The following is a 13,015-nucleotide window of genomic DNA, read 5'->3' on the forward strand; positions in this document are numbered from 1 at the left end:
GCCTCCCTGGTCAAATCACATGCACAGAGGCAATCAGGCTTTGCTCGTCTTTTGGACGCACTGCTGTATCCTCACAGCACTCTGAGTGCATTTAAGAGTAGAATCCTTGGGGCGCCTGGGTGGCTCAGTCGGTTAAGCGGCCCACTTCGGCTCAGGTCATGATCTCGTGGTCTGTGAGTTTGAGTCCTGCGTCGGGCTCTGTGTTGACCGCTCAGAGCCTGGAGCCTGTTTCAGATTCTGTGTCTCCCTCTCTCTGACCCTCCCCTGTTCATGCTCTGTCTCTGTCTCAAAAATAAATAAACGTTAAAAAAAATTTTTTTTTAATAAAAAATTAAAAAAAAGAGTAGAATCCTTTCTGCTTATTTAGATTGCCTGATGCTTAATTTAGAAGGCATTCTTGTCCATGCATTTAAGTTTCTTCTTTAAAAACCACCACTGGACAGTAACGAGCTGGAAGTTACCTGCTAACTGCTCCATCTTCCATTTTTTAGATGAGGCAACTAAGGCTCAGTGACTTTCCCAAGGGCCCCATGTGGCTGAGGAATAAGCTAGCAGGGGCCCTCAGGTCCCTGCTCCAGGATCCCTACAGCTGTGTGCACCAGCTGGGAAGTGCACTGCATCGGCAGACAGCCCCCTGGGTTATGTCCGTGAAGAACCAGAGAGAGCCAGAAACAGGGAGCAGGTGGCAGCCAGTCTAGGCCGGGACCCCTCCCATGCCAGAGCCCCTCTCTTGCACCTCCCAGAAAGGCCAGGCGGAACGGTCAGTGCAGAAAGACAGCGTCCTAAGCTGGGGACACGGGCCAGGCTCCTCGGACTGAATCATCTCTGGGCAACAGCTCTCGGGCAGAAAGTTTCTGAAGAGTCAGCACCTTGGTGACTGCACACCTGCCTCGCAGTGGTCTCAGGACAGGCCCCATTTTCCTACCCAAGCAGCGTCTGTGACCACTCCTCCCTGGCTCCGCCCAGACACACAGCGCCTTCAGGGAACAGGAGATAGTAAGACAGCAGAACGTCCAGTCCCACCACCCAGGCTCGCCAGCAAATCTCTAGGCAAAGTCGCCTTCTTGGGAGCCTAAAAGAGCTCATCCCACAGCCCAGAAGGCTGAAAGAAAGGCGAAGAGGCAGAGACCATTTGCTTGCACACCAGGAGAGAAGGGCTCAGCGCCGTTTCTTTCCTTCCACCCTGACGCACAGACGTCAGAAGATGAGACCTTGCAGTTGGGAATCTCAGAGGTCATCTTTTGGCCTTGGCTCATGCTGCACCCTGCCTCTGTAATGCTTCCCCCTCATTTCTACGTGTCTACAACTTACCAGTCTCAAGGTTACCTTAAATAATCGTGATAGCGGTGACCATTATATCAACAACGAAAGCTAAAATCACTGACCACACTGAGCCAGGCACGCTAGTTCTGAGCACCGTTTTTATCAGCCCCATTTTACAGATGAGGAAACTGAGGCACAGGGAGGCTAAATAAGTTGCCCAAGGCTACAGAGCTACTAAGCAAGGGGTGTTACCTGGATTGGAACCCAGGCAGAAGGCTCCAGTAATTATGTCCTTTACTGGGGAGGCTTGGGCTCCTTCCTCCACAAAACCAGTGAGGCTACAGCCCTGAATTCCCACAGTACTTTGTGCTGCTCAGGCCCTGGATGTGTTCCACCCCATCTCACAGCAAGGGGTGGGGGCACAGATCTCCACCAGCAGACAGGGTGCTGGAGGCCCCACCCAGCCGGGATATATTGAGCAGCGTCTCCATGAAGAAAGCAGACAGCTCTAACATGCATATCCCCCCAAATAAACCACTGTTCATACCTGATGGATGCTTTGTTGAAGAAAAGTCACCAGCTCCTCATAGCAGGTCAAACTGTGCAGTGTGAGCTGAGGAGACACAGACCCCCAGGGTGAGCCGCCCAAGCCCCCACCGATGGTTCCACGTCCTGGATTATCTCCCACCACCCCGGCTTCAGCAGCTACAAAACCCACTAGGAAATGTCCCTGTAGTCAGACGGGCAACCTTGAGAGCTGGGGCGGGGAGGCACACAGGCCCAGACCCGTGTGCAACTTAAAAGGCTGACAGGGCCCAGCTGGGGTCTCGGGGGTGAATTCCGCCCTGCCAGCCACACCAGGCCTACAGAGCCCTGGAATGGAGGTGTTGCGGAGCCAAAGCAAAGGAGCCCACATTGTGCCTGCCCCCCACTGGCAAGCGGGATCTGAGAAGCACTTGGGGGTGCAGGGGAGCCGGGGCGAGAGACCCACCCAGCTCTAAGCCCAGCAGGCAGTGTCCTGAGTTTGGCGGGAAGCTGCGGGTATGAGTCTCCTTTGCTTTCTCAGGCAGGATAGGAAAAAGCCATTTGTAGAGAAAACACCCACCAGGTGAGACCCCCAATTAGGATCCCGGGGCCACATGCGCCCAGACTCAGGTCAAATGAAGCAAACTAGGTAAAACAAAAAGTCCTCAGTGCAGAGGAGGTCCACTCGTGGAAAACGTCACTTTGTATTCTCACGTCTCTCATTTCTTTCCCTTACTAGGTCACACCAGGTCTGGCTTTATGGCCGGTGCTCTGTCCCGCACAAGCTCTTCCCCACCCTCGAACCCCCCTCCCTCTCCATACCACCCCACTGCCTTCTCGCAACAACCCCAGAGAGGATGCTGAAGAGACACAGAGGGACAGAGAGGGCTGCGGTCCGGCCAGAAGGCATTACGTATGGCCTGCTCTTCTCTGTGACAGGGCGCCTGTTGGCCTCTTGGCCATAAAGCCAGTCCTGGCGAGAGCCCACCCCCGAGCCCCTACCTCTGCCCCCACCCCAATCCCAAGTGGAGGATCTGCTAGCCTGGGCTGCAGGGAGGGCTGGCCCATCCCCAGCTGAGGGAGGATTTACTTATACGAAAGGAGACCGTCCCCACACAAAGCCAAAGGTTGCGTGATAATTTTCCAGAAAGCCGTACTGTTTCTAAGACTCCATCTGCTTTGTATTTCCCTGTTGGACTGAAATGCTGTGTTCCTGAAGCCCTAAAAAGGAAAGGGAGATGCATGAGTCCTCTGCATGGGGAGAAGACATGCCCTTGAGCCAGGGTGAAACCACATGTGCCATTAAATGAGGACAAATAAAAAGGTGGCTCCAGAGGAAAGAACGGGACCAAGGGTTTCTCGTTTCTCCCCCACTTTGTACTCACCCACTAGGCTGGGTCCAAAGAACTCCACTAGTGGGGGTGGGAAAAGGAATGGAAAAAAGACGGCAGGAGGAGAGCTTAGGGTAACCAAACCCAAGTCCTGGCAGGAGGAAGCCTGCCTCTCACCCACAACTGACAAATAGATTTCCAGACTGAGGAATGCTGACTTGTCCTTCATTTTCAGGGCTGGGAGGAATTTCAGCCTCTGGCCTGAGGCTTCCCACCCTAACCCCACGTCCATTTACACAACACCCTGTGTGTGCAGCCCAGGAAGGCGTGCACCAAAAGTGGGGTTTGGGGCCCACTGGGTCATTAGCCTGCTGCCTGGGCTGGGACCAGCCACTGCCCCTCTCGGGGCTCCTGTTTTCTAATCCATAAAACAGGGAGAAATTGAATTTTTGTCCCATCTGCTTTCAGCACTGCCATGTAGATCCTAAGGGCCAGGGCTAATCCATTAACTGGGACACGAGTACCAAGGACAAGCACTTGACAGGAACAACAATAATACCCAACACTGAGATGGTACTTAGTATGTGCCAGACATTGTCCTAAGTACTTCACATTTATTATGCACTATGTATTCATGTGGGTAAATGATTAAACTGGTAATATAGTCACTTATTACATACAACTTATTTAATTCTCACAGTCACTCTACCAAATAATCATTACTATCATCCCCATTTGCCAGATGAGTAAACAGATGAAGTGCAGAGAGGTTGAGTCAATTGTCCAAAGCCACACAGCCAATAAGCAACAGGAGTTAGCTTCTGGAGCCTCTTCTCTTTAATTTTTTTCCAATTTTTTTTTTTTTTTTGAGAGAGAGAGAGAGAGAGAGAGAGAGCGAGCGAGCATGAGAGGGAGAGGGGTAGAAAGAGAGAGGGAGACACAGAATCTGAAGCAGGCTCCAAGCTCTGAGCTATCAGCAGGGCTTGAACTCATGAACCACAAGATCTAGACTTGAGCCAAAGCCCACCACTTAACCAACTGACCCACCCAGGTGCCCGGGAGTCCTCTCTCTTTAGCAGTGTGCTCTACGGACCATTCTACCCCACCAGAGTGTAATCTTTGGCCCCCAAAGGCATCCTTTTTACTAAAGCTTAGCCACAGGCCTGGGATGGAGTGATGCTCCCGCTGTGAAGGGCCAGACTTTAGAGCAGCCCATGTGGACTACATGGATGGCGTCCTCCACCTGCGGGAGGATGGAGGCAGTGGGGTAAGTCTCTTCCTCAGTGGAACAGGGGTCTAGGTGACAAAGTGGACAGGAGCATGCTTTGGGACTAGGAGAGCGGTATGAATCAGAGGGTGACTGGTTACCGAGAGGCTGTTTGCCAAGGACACGGAGTCAGAAATACAGAGGGGAGCAGGCTGCCTAGGCCAGAGGGCTGTGTCCCCCAAAGCTCCCCAGGGAGGAAGGCGAGACAGATGCAACCCCCGGCAGAGAGGAGAATGGAGCTGCATGGAGACCCCTCCAGACCTCTCCCAAGTGTGGGGCTGCCTCTCTGGGCTCACACTGGCATGGGGCACATGACAGGCACCCAGGAGGACACACAGACAGCCTGTTGGAAAGACAATTTCCCCAAGGACAGGAAAGCACACAGCCAGCTTGCCTGCAGCTGTGCCCCATGTGAGTGGTAGTGACAAGGCCCTGAGAAGCACTTACAGTGTGACCACGGCTCTCTGATGGCCCCCGGCCCGCCACACAATGTCCGCGATGGCCAGGGCGAGGCAGTGGGTCCTGTGAGCATTGGAAGGCTGCAGCGGCCTGAGGAGGAAAAAGAGAATGTGTTTATGCCGGTAGGGACACAAGCCAGGGACCGCGTAGCCCTGTAGCAGATAGCCTATTCCTTCCTCTGCTACACAGAGGGCCCCAGAGCTCAGGGACTCCCGGCAGGGCCTCCTCAGAGGAGGGCCAAGGGAAGAGCCCTGGGGGACGGGCCCCGGGTGGGGCTGGAGGAGGAGCAGGCTGAGGAAACAGCCCAGGGAGCAAAGGGGACCCTGGAGGCTTGGCAGGGCCCGAGGTATATGTAAGCCAGTGCGGTGCGTTCTGACAGAGCCCAGGAGGCTGAGCTGAAGGCATTCTGGAACTACCGCCACTCCGAGGAAAGGCAGCCATCCCTGGCAAAGGTCTGGTACTGCCCTGACCCAGCCTTGACCAGTCCCAATATCCAGGCCCGTGGAGACAATGGTTCGTGCAAGCAGGTGCCCTTCACTCCCACGAGCCACAGGAAAGGAGGTCATGGGTACAGAGGGGAGAGCAGCCTGCCTTGCTGGTTAGCTCTAGGGCGTGGGATGTGGGAGAGGAAGGATTCAGGGTAATCTCTGGGGCTTTCGTGGGTGCACAGTGGTGCTGTTCACTGAAATGAGGAATACAGGCAGAGAGGAGAACTGGGGGAGCAGCTGGAGGTGCCCATGGGACCCCCAGGTGAAGCTATCTGACCCATCTAAAGCCCAGGACAGCAGCTGGCACTGAGTATAAGTTTATGAACCACCAGCATGTAAGGAGTCCTCAGCACTTTGAGTGGCTAAGATTCCCCAAAGAGATGATGGGGAAGGGCAGAGGTGGTGGCCAAGGATGAAACGCCCCAGAACTCTGGCGTACCAGGGAGGCAGAGGAAGGCAGGAAGTGGCAAGGCAGTAGGGGCTCGGCTGGGAGACGGTGCTGTTACATAGTTTTAGAAGCAAATGGGCTTTGAGCAGAACAGGCAGCCAGCAATGTCAAAAATGGCAGAGAGATGTCTTATGATAAAAGGGTAACAGAGAAAGCCTGTTGTGTGACACGAGCAAGAGGGAAGAACAGGCAACAGCCTGATACAGACACTTCCTTCAGTTTCACCTTCCCAGGGCTCCTGAGAGCTGTACTTCTTGCCCACCCCTGGAGTCCATGGATTTCTTCTAAACTCTTAGAAAAATTACATTCTTACAAAAGCAGCCTGTTAGGCTCTTCCTAACAAAGGTGCCTTGATGAAGACCCTGCTGGGGCTCAAAGGAAGACACAGGGCGGAGTGGGGGTGGTTTTCTATGTTTTCAGTAGCCAACTAACATCTGAGCTCCGTGCTGAGCTGCGGAGGTGGGGGGAGGAAGAAGAAACTGGAGAAATGGGAACAAGGAGACCCGGACACAGGTCACCATGGTGGGCAGCACGTGGTCACTCCCCAGTGCCTGAGACACAGAACCAGTTGTCTGCATCCAGGCTGTCAAACGACTAAAATGGGAGGTGACGTGACATAGCCCTCCCTCAGTTTCCCCTTCCATAAACTGGAGATGACAAGAGGACCTCGTTCATAGCATTGGGAACTTTAAGCAAGACGATGTGTGTAAGGTCCATAGCCCAGCACCTGGCACGTGGTCAATATTCAATAACCAATACCTATTACTGCTGTCTTTATGGAAACATCAAGTCCCCACTTTGGCCATGGTGACACGAAGGTGAACTCCTGACATCTGGTGTGAAAGTAACAAGCCACCCTCAACCCACTTGAAAAATGAAATGGCAGACTGCCTGGTACTTCTGCAGCCTCTGGAGACCCGCCAAGCTCCTCGAGGAAATGGTTACCACGCCATCACCAAGCCAGGCAGCCCGAGCTGTGCGGGGAGCACTGGCCCGGGTCACCATCAGCTATGAAAACAAAGGTGAGGAAATGTTGTTCTGGGTTTCCGGAGAGGTGATGCCAAGGACTAAGGGGGGGCCAGGAAGGCAGGGCTTGTCAGACAAAGGAGAAAGGATTGGACATTTATCTCTTTGGATTCAGAATCTATGAAAGTGGGCTTCGTCATCCCCATGGATCCTGTTTCCTGCCCTGCCCCCACCCGGGTGACCGTCATGCCCTGTCAGTCACACCTCCCGAGTACCCTTGCCAATCCCCTTCCTGCCCCCGTCCAGGACCGGGATGCCCTGCTCCCCAGCGGGGTTGTTACAGCTAGTGCCCGACCAGCATTCCGCCCCATCTCACCCTTGTGGGCTCTTCCCACATCACAGGTGCGACGAGGGTACTCCCCGGTTAGAACCCTTGCCGTGGGTACGAGTTGTGCAAAATCGTCTCTGCACTGTAGACTCTGCCTAGAACATCTACGCTGGAAAACCTGCAGACAGGGAACTAAGAGGTCACCTTTCAACATTCACTGTGTTCTACACGAACTTGCTGAAGCAAGTCATGTGCTTGACTGAAAGCTTCTCAGTGTAGCCACAAATGAGATTCAACAGTCGACACATATTGAGTGCTTATCACATGCCAAGCGCGGTTAGAAACACTTCACGTGTATTATTCCATCAGTCATTAAAGCCGCCCTGTAACGGCAGTAGCATCCTTGCCCCTTTCAAATGCGAAAACTGAGGCACGGCGACTAAATGATTCATCCAAGTGAACCACACAGTCCGTAAAGTTGGAAAAATCAAAACAGCATTGAGGGAGGAAGGAGAACTTGGGGAAGTGGAACCAACTGTCTGGAGCTCTTGCCTTAGGAATCAGCATCCCTCTGCCTTCGAGCTCAACTCTTCAGCACCGGACAACATTGGCTCTTCGGTCCAGCCCATGTCTTCCTGCTCTCTCTCGCAGACTGATTACAACCCCTCGGAACCTCTGCATCTCTACACAAAAATCCTCATTCTTTTCACTGGCTTCCTTCTGGAAACGCTTCTAGTCTCTGCATCCTTCCCTGAGTCTTCTCTAGCTTGCTCTCTTGAGACACATCTTTCTAGAGAACGAAGTGGAAGAGTGCAGTGGTCGGGCCCAGGTGTGGTTCCAGGTTTGGTTCACAGGCCTCGGGGAAGCCCCTCACCCTCGCTGACCTTCACCTTCCCGCATAGAGGCAGACCCCGAGCCAGACGCCCCAAGCATCATTCCAGCATTGCCATCTCTGCCATTTAACCAGCCACAGGGTAGACGGGGCTGTCCGTGCAGAGGACGAGAGGAAGGAGGCGCTGTGGTGAGTTGCCCCGACTCCAGCTTCACCCGGTTAACTCCCGGCTTTCACCTGCAAAACCTCAATGACAGGGGTGGTCCTGTGTTGTCTTCATCAGTCAGACACACGTTCATCAAACTCCTACCATGAATGTAGCATCCAGCCAGGCTCCTCAAGCAAGAACAGTTTCTTTAAGCACCTACTTCCTCACAGAAGTACAGACTGAAGATACGTGTCGATGGATGGTGGAGGGCGTAGGAGAGTAATACATCCTACATAGTTGCTTAAACTACTTAAATCCTTCAGATTAAAGAGATGTTTTGATCCTAATTATCTCGAGATAGCCTACAGCATCTACAGATAATCCAGAGGAAGGCCTGGGAACGACTGCAGGCTTTCCCTCTGAGGGTCAAACGCTGCTGCAGGGGAGGGGAACAAGGCTGGTCTGGGGACCAGCTGACCTGGGGTCCAGGCCTGGCTCTCCCCCTAGTGTCCAGCCAGACAGGCCCTGGGCAAGTGCCCCTCCTTCTCTGGCCCTTGAATTTCACAATTCCAAAGGGGAGGAAGCGTGGGGCTGTCAATCTTGTCTGTGGCTCTCTCTAGGCCTGCAGGGGAGTGGGGCTCATGGTCTTCCCACGGCCAGCCACAGGCACAGCCCTCCTCAAGTGGAAAAACACGGAGTCCTGTCACCGGGCGCTGTCCTTCCCGATTGAGGAGAGGCCAGCTGCCGGCCTGATGGAATAGGTCCTAATGAAGCCAGACAGTCCTGCAGAAAAAAACACCATCCCTGCCAAGAGGCCTTTATTTCAGCATGACTTCCCTGGAGGGCGCAGTCACATCCTCCACGCTGCTTTCACAGAACCATTACCCCCATCAGCTGTGAGTGTGGGCGGAGGGTGCAAGGAGGGCCCAGAGTGGGGCAGCTGCAGACACCGCCTTGCCTTGCTGTGGTGAGCCAGGCCACCGTGCTGCTCCTGAAGAGAACAGAGCAGGTCGCCTGCGTTGTTTTTGTTTTTTTTCAGTTGGGTCATTTCTGAAATCCTGGAATTTCAGAGTCAAAAGGAAGTATCGAAGCCTCAAACCCAACTCAGCACACACAGCCCATGCAGCAACACCAGTGACCCAACCTATCCATATTAAAATTGTATGAATTGGGGCGCCTGGGTGGCTCAGTTGGTTGGGCGTCCGACTTCGGCTCAGGTCATGATCTCTCAGTCTGTGAGTTCGAGCCCTGCGTCGGGCTCTGTGCTGACAGCTCAGAGCCTGGAGCCTGTTTCAGATTCTGTGTCTCCCTCTCTCTGACCCTCCCCCGTTCACGCTCTGTCTCTCTCTGTCTCAAAAATAAATAAACGTTAAAAAAAAAATAAAATTGTATGAATAAATCAATGAGACTGGAGGAGCTGGGGACTAAGGTTGCTGCAGGGACGGGACTAAGGTTGCTGCAGGGACTTCACCCGTTGCTCACGTGAGGCAGTGAGTCCCCTAGGTGTTTCTGTATTACTCTTTGTACTCTTCTGTACTGAGTTTTTCCAAATTAGGGGAAAAGGGGAGGGTCTTCCCAGAAGCCCTTTGTAAAACACAGAGCCGCACCTTGGTCACTGAGAATCTGTCTGGGAGTCCAGCATTCAAGTGTTTCAAACTCATGACATCAGCCTCCTGGTGCCAGCCACTCCTGACCTCTCTGGCTCTCCCACTGCTCAGCGTCTCTTCTGGGGCACAGCAGCATGGGATGGCAGACAGGGCTCGGCCATAGATGCCAGGGGTGACCCTGGGACAGCATCTTCCCTCTCTGAGCCTCAGTTTCCCCATATGGTCCCACCTTCTTGCACAGCCTTTGATGATTTACAAAGGACTTCATTTGTGTTTCCTTGTTGAGTCAAAGTTAGGCAAGACAGAGATTCACCAATGAGAAGGTGAGGCCCTGCAGTCCACGTCTCTGGACCCAGCCTAGCATGCCCCACCCTGGAAGGGGCTAAGGAGCACAGAGCCAGGCACCCCTTCCAGCCTCAGCATGGGCACCTACAGGATGCACCGAGACCCAGGCGGCAAGGACAACTCTGGGTGGCCTCTGACCTGCAGGGCCTCACCATCACAAAGCAGCAACCCCAACTCTGCTCTCACTTCTCTCCTCTGCTGCCGGCCCTGGGCACCAGCCCCTTGCTCCTCCGGCCTTTGCTTGACCCAAGTCCTAGCTTGAACCAGAAGAACTCTCCCCTTCCACCCCCAATCACCTTCCAGGCCCTGAGGCAGTCTCTCACCTCAAAACCCCATAGCAGGGGAAGGGGGAGAAGAAGCACAGGACTGTGTGTGTGTGTGTGTGTGTGTGTGTGTGTGTGTGTGTGTGTAGACATCTGGTGCCCCTCGCCAATAGCCCGACACCACTGGACCTCCCCCATCCTGTCCCCCTCTGAACTACTTCTGCCTGAGCCCCTGAAAGAGCTCTGATAGATGGACACAGAAAGCCAGCCCACTGCACTCCACCTGTGTGGAGATCAGCCCTAGTTGCAGTGCCCGGGGAAGCAGGGATTGGGAGTGGGGAGGGGAGGGACTTACCAGGAGCACCCATAGCTGGGAGGCTCCAAAGAAAACTGAGGTCACTCTTCTGCAGCATGAATCCTTCCATGCTTCTTGGAGGAGGGGGCCCTGGCCAGCAGGCCGAGCTCTGTGGATACTCAACACAGGCCTCTTCTGGTCCAGCCAGGCAGACAGAGTGGGGCTCCTTCCCACCTGGAACCCCCCCACACACACACCCCAGCCACTCCTCCTTTCCCCTTCTCCCTCTGCCTACCCACCGCTGCCCCCAGGACCCAGCTCAGCCCCACCAGCCTGGCTGCCAAGGGCCTTCAATCTAGGCTGGCCCCAACTCCTCTTGCAGGGTCCCAGCCAACAGGGAGCCCATGGAAGCCAAGGCTGCACTCCCTCCCCTGCCTCCCAGCAAGGCCTTGGTGGAACTCTCCATCTAGTCGGTGCTTAAACAGAGGTCTGTCAGTATAAACTTGGGCCTGAGTCCACGTTTGGCTGGTGTCTGACTGGCAGATGGCGGGACATGGAAGAGAACCTCGCTTATACAGCTGGCCCGGTTTTCTTTCCACCCAGAGCCCAACTTGCACCCACGACCAGGTTGGCTTTTTGCTTTCCAAGCCCTGGCTGCACTCCCTGGTGTGGAGAGCAAAGCGTTCCCTGGAGAATGCACCTGTGGATCCAGAGGCTCGTATACTCCCTTAGTGGTGGGTGGGGTGGGTGACAAGGAACGAAGCCTGCCTTGTGCCCTGGGCAGGAACAGCCCTGCCTGGAACCAACTTAAACACCCCATCCTGATCACTGGGAAGCAATCCCCAATGTCCCCCAAGTACAAAGTCCAAGTTCAAAAGCAGCTCTGAATGAGAAGGGGGCCAAAATGAGTTATGAGACATCTCCCATGAGGGCCAAAGCCAACACTGGGCCCAAGCGGATGGTAAGCCTCCAAGGCCCCTCTGGCAGCATGTCCCTGACCACCATCCCCGGTCTCACCCTGCCCCTCCGAACTCTGCCCCGGCCACCCCAGGCAACTCTTGGCTCCTGGCCCTGCTCTCCCTGCCCTCAGGCCTCTGCACATGTTGTTCTCCTTACCGGAACACCATTCCCCTCCCCTCCCTGTTAGTCTGGATAACTCATGCATTTGTCCATGTGTTCATTCAACAAAAATTCTGAGGGCCTCTTCTGTGGACTAGGCCCTGGGCTGGATGCCAGAGACAGGCTGTGAACCAGGCAGCCCAGGAAGGCCCCTGTTCTCATGGGGTTTGTGTTCCCAGGGGCTGGGGGATGGGGGGGAGCAGACAATGGACAGGTATGATGTCCATGAACAAGGGTGCCATTTGGTGGGGAGGCCTTGGAGCAGGCCTGGGTTTATCTCAACCAGGGAGATCTGGGAAGGCCTCCCTGAAGTCATGGCCTCTGTGCGGTGAGGAGCCCAGAACCAAGTACGAGGGGTTTGCTGGGAAGGGGGAAACTGAGGGAGAATAAGCATGTGCGAGGATGTGTGTCAAGCCAACTGGGAGTCCTGATTATCTCCAGACCTTGGTGAGACTCAAATGTCACTCCTCCAACAAGCCTGCCCCACCCTCTTCATGTCTGGGTGAACCCCAAGCTTCCTGCACATCCCCTGTAGGCCTCCTATCTGCCTGGCTCTCATGGTCAGTCAAAGGTGCCATGAAGGCAAGGCCACAGCTGTCCTGTTGAGCCGTGTATTCCCTCCAAGCACCTGCCAAGTCCTCCCTGCATGCTTCTTCTGAATGCAAGGAAGGAAGGTAGGTAGGCAGGTGGGGACATGTGCACTCAGGGACAGTCCCCACACCCTTTGAGGGCAGCTCCCTCATTTAGCAAATTCCACTTAGTCGGGAACATTCCAGAACATCAAGCACTGTGCTGCCTCTCTGGGAGAGTCGGCAGCAGGGTCTCTGTCCACACTGTGGGCAGCACTTTGCTGGCTGGCCTTCCAGAGCACACAATGGGGAATGGCCGTGCACAGACAGGAGCAGCTATGTGTGGACTGGTCGGGGTATGGAGAATAAGGTGAGATCCTGCTGTGGAAATGTTATGTCACTCTGCTTCTGGTTACAGTTCTGCTATGCTGAGAATTAACATCTTTTAGCTTAAGATAAAACACCTTGATGATTACTTGGTAATCAGACAAATTATATTACTGGACACATTCTAAAATGCCAAGCATGCAAAGCTGCCTTCCCTTGGACCCTGTCTAAGGCAAAATCCTCTAAGCTGGTAAAAGATGTTTCATTTGTCCCGAGCTTGGCAGGATGTCTGGGGAGCCAGCATATCTCCCAGGAAGCTGAACATGGGTGAATGGGGAATGAGTTGCTGTCTTTATAACACCTAAGCTTTAAAAAAAAAAAAAAAAAAAAGACACTGAAATACGTACATCAAAGAACAAGCCCCTTTAATTAAAA

At 54.1% G+C, this 13,015-nt stretch overlaps 1 protein-coding gene across 3 annotated transcripts in view; it reads right to left on the minus strand.

Moving 5' to 3' along the window:
- Nucleotides 1–13,015, minus strand: part of MINDY4 (MINDY lysine 48 deubiquitinase 4) — a 109,810-nt gene that overhangs the window by 36,296 nt on the left and 60,499 nt on the right. For all 3 annotated transcript variants that reach the window (XM_058724689.1, XM_058724690.1, XM_058724691.1), the window contains exons 10-12: nucleotides 4,834–4,935; nucleotides 2,946–3,009; nucleotides 1,811–1,876 (exon numbers count right to left, since the gene is read on the minus strand). In XM_058724689.1, the coding sequence (XP_058580672.1) occupies nucleotides 1,811–1,876; nucleotides 2,946–3,009; nucleotides 4,834–4,935 (232 nt within the window). The remainder of the gene's footprint in view (nucleotides 1–1,810; nucleotides 1,877–2,945; nucleotides 3,010–4,833; nucleotides 4,936–13,015) is intronic.

Source organism: Neofelis nebulosa, chromosome 4 (genome assembly GCF_028018385.1).
Source record: "Neofelis nebulosa isolate mNeoNeb1 chromosome 4, mNeoNeb1.pri, whole genome shotgun sequence".
Lineage (NCBI taxonomy): Eukaryota > Metazoa > Chordata > Mammalia > Carnivora > Felidae > Neofelis > Neofelis nebulosa.